This window comes from Diadema setosum, chromosome 16 (genome assembly GCF_964275005.1).
Source record: "Diadema setosum chromosome 16, eeDiaSeto1, whole genome shotgun sequence".
Lineage (NCBI taxonomy): Eukaryota > Metazoa > Echinodermata > Echinoidea > Diadematoida > Diadematidae > Diadema > Diadema setosum.
Genome location: NC_092700.1, coordinates 34021689 through 34028595, shown reverse-complemented (window position 1 = coordinate 34028595; position 6907 = coordinate 34021689). Strand labels below are relative to the sequence as shown.

General features: G+C 36.6%; 1 protein-coding gene across 1 annotated transcript in view; it reads right to left on the bottom strand.

Annotated features, from left to right (window-relative positions):
- Positions 1 to 490: 490 nt before the first annotated feature.
- The window catches only part of LOC140239425 (uncharacterized), a 53122-nt gene continuing 46705 nt past the window's right edge, over positions 491 to 6907 (bottom strand). The window contains exons 14-15 of the mRNA XM_072319263.1: positions 4219 to 4333; positions 491 to 3313 (exon numbers count right to left, since the gene is read on the bottom strand). Coding sequence (XP_072175364.1) covers positions 3224 to 3313; positions 4219 to 4333 — 205 coding nt within the window. The 3' untranslated portion in view covers positions 491 to 3223. The remainder of the gene's footprint in view (positions 3314 to 4218; positions 4334 to 6907) is intronic.

Genomic DNA, 6907 nt, shown 5'->3' with positions numbered 1-6907 from the left:
ATATATATATATATATATATATATATATATATGAAGAGTTTGTTTGCAAAAGCCGATAAGTCCATATTTGTCAAATGGAGATATTTGCGATTAAAGGTCAAGAAAAATAAAGAAAAAAATTTTTGCTTCTTTTGACCATAACTTCAAAAATATACCTTTATATGTAGTGACCAATGTATCATTTAAAAGGTATTATTTTGTACTTTATGACAGAGACCGTACTTCAAAATCTTCAAAAATGGACTTATCGGTTTTTGCAAACAAACTCTTCATATATATATATATATACAATGTATATACACACACACACACTAAATATGCACACAGTGGTACACAAACATATATACAATGTATATACACACACACACACTAAATATGCACACAGTGGTACACAAACATACATACGTACAACATGTTCACCCTAATTCTACCGGCAGCACTCAACACACACAAAAATGCATCTTATGCAGTCTTCTACTTTCATGTTGGAAATGAACACGGCTGGTCTTTATTTGGCATAACATCATCCCTTGTAACCTAACAGCCTGCCAAGAAACTAAAATACAACACACACTATGTATGACTTGAATCCGGTATAAATGACACAATTTGAGACCACTGGCTATGATTACCACCAAAAGCCACTGCAGTATGAGATTGACATCGTTTGTTTCTTTCTGAATCCAATACATATGCCATGTAATCCTGAAATTTGATTATGACAGCTTTTTTATTTATTTATCTTTTTTTTTTTTTTGTATTGAAAAAGTCAAATCTGGGCTAGGTTGACTGAGCATACTTTTGACCATTTAACAAAGAATGCACAAAGTGTATACTCCAAGGATTACAGCATGCAGATCTTAAGTACCTGGTACTACATTTACAGTAAGAAATATTTCAGCCACTGATGATAAATACAATAAAACATTTCACAAATGACAGAGAAAAAAATGTAAAGTAATATTTCTTTGTATACATGGGAAAGCTTTATGACCTCATTATAATAAGAACATGAATCTACTCGTGTAGGAGCATTCTTTCCACACAAAAAAAAAAAAAAGAAAAGAAAAGAAGAAGCAAAAAATGCAAATGGTTGTACTTGTATTGCAAAATCAAACTAGGATAAAATGTGAAAAAGGAATATAATATACTAGTAAATCCCACAGACTTCACTCTACCTATTAAGGTCATTTGCTTCCTAACTTTAATGGTTTGTCATGATTGTTACAACAAGCAGAAAGGAAAAGAATTGAGGATTGTCTAACGAGTTACTGCACAGTAATTTCAACATACACATACCATATCAGGTCACCACCTCTTTTAATACAATGTTTTGCTAAGTACAGGCAGACACACCTGGAACATGCCTTTGGTCGCATGATTCTCCTTGTTGTACACCTGAAAACATCTTATCAATAAAGAAAATGCTCAAAGGCACACGGATCTGAGATTCATGAGGGGCGCTGATGGATGGCAAGATGATAGCTGCCATCTTTATTACAAAGATTGACAATGTAAAGCTCGTTAAATGTTAGTCAAAGTAGATCGCGGGTGCATATTGCGTACACTCATTTTTGTACAGGTTAAATTGTTCTTGATTTGCTAACATTCATTCACATACCTGATCCAGAGACAAACGGATTGACATTATTCCGACGATTTTTGACAAACTCGCATTACCAATTGGTTCCATTCGGACATTCAGAACACAGCAGATGCATAAGCGTTTTGAATATTATTATTGAATAATATAGGTGTCAAATGGCACATATTTCAACATTCTCAGGTAAAACTGTTGTTTGTAAATGTAACAGCGCCCTCTTGAATCCTGGACTTTCCAGGACCTTCCTTCAACTCTTGAATATGGTTTGCACAACACGTGCAAGTTTTCACAATCTATCACATGCCACTCAGTCCTGCTTCAAGGCTTCCTCTTTTATTTTTACAAATTGTATAGATTTGTTGGCAATACTTTACCTCCGATTAATGCGTATACTCTTCAGCCATAAAGACTTCAAAGAATTCAAAGCTGTGAGACAGTCATCTTCAGTAAGCTTATTTCTACCATTTTCATTCTGAAGCCACACGGTCTTGAATCAAGACTATAAATTTGCTGATCACCGTTTATCTGACATTAGAGCACAGTAATATCTGGGTACTGTGACATGTTTGCTAATACACTGAAGTATTCCTCCGCTAACATATTCGTAGCTGCACACTCTTGATTCCAGGATCTGCGTCACCGATGCACGAAAATGGTACTTCATCCGAGCATGCTTCAAGCAATCATGAACAACCTAGTTTGCCTCTTTCTACCATTTGGGGAACAACTCATAATTCTGCAACTGCGGCTAAAAAAGCGGAAGTTGCGAGATAGCTATCATGAGTTCAATACAAGTACCACGTCGTTGAAGAGTCAACATTGAAATGATCATTGTGCACTTGTGAGGAGACGTGCCGATGTATTAAAGTAAAGTCTTTGAGTGGCAGATCACAGTGGACACGCAAACCAAGAGCTCCCAAGGTAACTAAGCCCCTCAATACCTCCAGTTTCGGTCAATGGACAATGCTAATGACTCGATACCTTACCATTTTTAATCCTGAAGTGGATCAAGAGAGATATTCTGTGTCTTAAAAAATTGCAAAGTAAAAGGAATGCATAACATTTATGGCACACATAACGATTTAAAGTTTTTCTCATCCTTTCACTCTAATAAGATTATGTTCAACCTTGACGAAACTGAATGTGAGTATTCATTAATCTAACATTATCTTACAAAAGTTTTCCGTGATAAAACTTCATATCATAAAGACTTCCCACGATTGTTTTTGCACAAGATTACCCATCCTGAAGGGTGGAATTTTTTTTTCTTTGTGCAAAATAGAATGGAGAAATGATGTACATGCATAATATACTTAGCCATTCTACATGAGGGAAAATACTAGCCATCACAATAAAATTTTTCAACTTTGGTAAGCATCGTTTTTTCACCTAATTGTGCTTGATATGACTGCACCAAGGTACGATGACAGTATCATAAGTAACCAGAGCAGAATTTTGGCAGCATGTTCTTGTTATGAGCAAATTTGGCATTGAAAGAAAGCAAAGTATGATGGCGGTGATTTCGTTCTGATTATTGGTTTTACGTTTTGGTTTCTTTCACCACCCAAAATGGCTAGTTGTCGCTGCTGCTCAAAGATAAGGGGGCAGTTTTTCGGTCTTTCACACGCTGGAGTCCCCGTCGGAGTCCGGCTGGGGCCAAGAACGGCTCTGCTGCAGAAGTGCCTCTGTCCGGCTCACCCCCCGGTCAAACTGCAAGGAAATGAGAGATGAGGAGGAATGATGATGACGGACACAAGATCTTCATTGGTAAACATAAATTAAACTGCTGACTTCTGCACAAAATATCTCTACACCCTCTGACAGAAACATCAAAATTTTACTGTTGCCACTCAGGTGAAGTGTGTAATGACTTGTTTTATGTGTCCGCTATTGAAAAAAAAAAAAGGAACAAATTCTTTGCAAGCGACCATATATACAGGGCTGAAAGCTCTTAGTCTTCACCGAAGTACTACAGACTATGAGATTTAAGTGCCACACATATATGTAGGAGCACACCCACTGTTGTCAGTAAAATAACAATAATAATAATATCAGATAAAACTGACATGACTGAACTCACTGGGCACACACAACAAAAGTACAGAAACGCACACTCTTAAAATTTCAAATACATGTTTTTTTTTTAAACTGTTGATGCAGGGAAAAAACAAAAGAAGGAAAAGACTGTAACTATTGTGCAAACACACCCAAGCAGCATCTCTGTACACTGGAATCATTTTAATGGAAACATAACTAACTTCCAACATTAATGATAATGATAACTGTGATCTATGTAGCACACAATAACTATCCAAGATTATTCTCAATGCACTTTGCATCAACCCGTATATACTCTTGTGTCAAATAGCTGCACGTTAATTTGAATACATCAATGTTAAATTATACTTCATAACATGAATAAAATGTGAATAAATAAAATGAATAAACAGTCTCCTGACTCATATTATTCTAATGTTTGTTGGCATAATATTTTCACTTGACTACAACTAGTACCCATCCCATCAAACAACACACCCCCCAAAACAACTGAACACCACAGCAACATCATAAAGATTTTGAGAGTAAGAAATGGGGATAGTGTGAGGGGAACCAACCTCCGTCCCCGACGTGTACGACCCCGTCTCCCATCTCTGTGACGTCCTGACCTCTGTACTGCTTTGCATTCTCACCGTCTTCCCTGACGAACTCTTAAAGAGCTCACTGGCTTGGCTGTGGGAGACATAGAACTTTAACCCATTAGTAACTGAAACACCCAAAACCGCCCATCTTATTACTCTCTAAAATGCCCAAAACTGCCTCTGTTTTCTTTTTTTTTTTTATCGCTTCATGCTAAATTAATCTTTGTTTTCGTATAGAACACACCGTAAAAGTGGAAATTTTCGTAGTGTTAAAATTGTTGCATGTTTCATGCAACCAGAAACAAGCCGAAAAATAAAAGCGTATGAATATTTTTGCTCACCACATGTTCCAGTAGCTGATGTCTTCATTCCGCCAAATTAAAACATGCGAAACTCTTCTTACCAGGCTGAGTGCAAAAAATTATTTGCGTGAAAATATCCACTTTTACAGTACAATTATGAAATTTGAAAGAGATCAAAAGTCAACCAAAGGATTGTCAGAATTATTTCTGTGACACACCAATCTCTTGGTAAAGTCAGTAGGCTTTCAAATAATAACTTATAATACACAACTAGAAATGTCGCTACGGCGACTGATGCCTCCGCCATAATGCATGATTCTCCCAATAGGTGTATAGTACAATGTCTTGACAATGTGTGATGACAGTTTCACATAACTGGCAAAGTATTGAAATAACAGGTTTGTCAGAAATATCTTGAATGTTCACTTTCCATGAACTGGGTTTGCTATAATTGTCTATTAAAGAGTGCAGGTACACATATTTGGGGAATTGAAAATTATTACTTGACTTCTGACCGACCTTATTATAAGTTTATGCATTGAGTATAATTTTCAAGGTACATGGTATGAAGAAAGAGTGTAATTACAGTACAATTTTTTTTTTCATTTAAACCTGACCTTTGACCCTTAACCTTTGACCTTTGACCTTCTGGCTGGAAATTTCCAAGAGAATCTCCATCAAGTAATACATGTACATATATTAAACACTTTTAAAACTAATAATGCAATCATTGCATATACTAGTATACATGTATGAGGGAAATACAGTAGTAACATTTTGAGGAGTTGACCTTGACCTTTGAACCCCTGACTATTGACCCATGACCCCTAAATTCCCTAGATAATCCCTGCCAGTCAGTACATGCATATGTACCATGTTCCATGAAGATACATTGAACCATTTGCGAGAAAAGAGATATTGCAACATTTTCACCTAACCTTTGACCTTTTGACCTTTGACCTTATGACATGAAACTCTCTCTGGAGAATCCTTACGCAGTAGTACATGTCTACACTAAGTTTCAAGAAAATAACTGCGGGCACTGCATAGATATGGGGGAAATAGCAACATTTTTAGCATTTGACCTTGACCTTTTGACCTTTGACCTCTTGTCAATGTCACTAGAATCTACTCAACTAATTGTCCCATCATACATCATCCTTGGACCAAGTTTGGTGAAAGCTGCTTCATCCAGTTTTGAGTTATCACATTGAAACAGATACATTTTAGGATTTGACCTTGATCTTTGACCTTTGACCTCTGTCCGATTTCACTGAAAAACTAATCAAGTAATTGTCCCATCATACATCATCCTCCAACAAAGTTTGGTGAAATTTGCTCCATACAGTCTTGAGTTATCGCGTAAACGGATACAATTTCATGATTTGACCTTGACCTTTGACCTTTAGCCGATTTCACCCAAAATCTTATCAAATCGTTGCCCCATCATACTTCATACTTGGACCAAGTTTGGTAAAATTCCAGTAGATATTACTCAAGTTATCGCGTAAACGAAAGCGGACGTACGTACGGACGTACGTACGGACGGACGGACAACCCGAAAACATAATGCCTCCGGCACCACTTCGTGGCGGAGGCATAAAAATAAACATACAGTGAGCTATTTTACATAATTATTCAGAAAACTGTCAAAATGAGAGCAATATTGCTGCACCTTTCAGGGAAAAATAGGCCATTTTTACAGAATCTTCAGCTGTTGCGGGTTAATGAATCATCATTGCACTAGGATACAAAGGAATTCTCAGTATACTGAAACTAAATGTATCTCAACATTTAGTCAACACACAGCAAACATTTTCAGACTGTTCCTGCTCTGTTTGGGGCCCTTCCCCGGCTTGCTCTGTTTTCGCTACTCAACACAGATGTCCTGAGCCTTTGGGAAGAATATGGATCGTCTAATCCCTACAATCCTTATTTACATGACAATGAATTTTACATATGTATGCATATTTGTGCTTGAGTGGCTGGTCTTAAATCTACATCATTTTTCAAGTTTGGAGGAATTAATGAGCTTAAAAAAAAAAAGTCTGGCCATGTTACAGCTTAGTGCATGTGCATATGACAGGTTCATTTCATTCAATTTCATTTTTCATCTTCTGCACTTCCATGAAGTTCATTAATAAAAGAGATGAAATACAATTGTAAAAACAAGTACTCACAATGATATCATGGACACAATATTGACATATGACACAAATGTTATATGACCAGATCTCCAAATCTTTCTGACTGAAAAATACTGTAGGGATGATTTGGCTCAAAAGTAGGAAAGAAACAGCAGTTCCCATAGGAGTGTGTAGTAAAATTATCCAGAAAAATAGGAAAACTCCTGTTGAAACAAG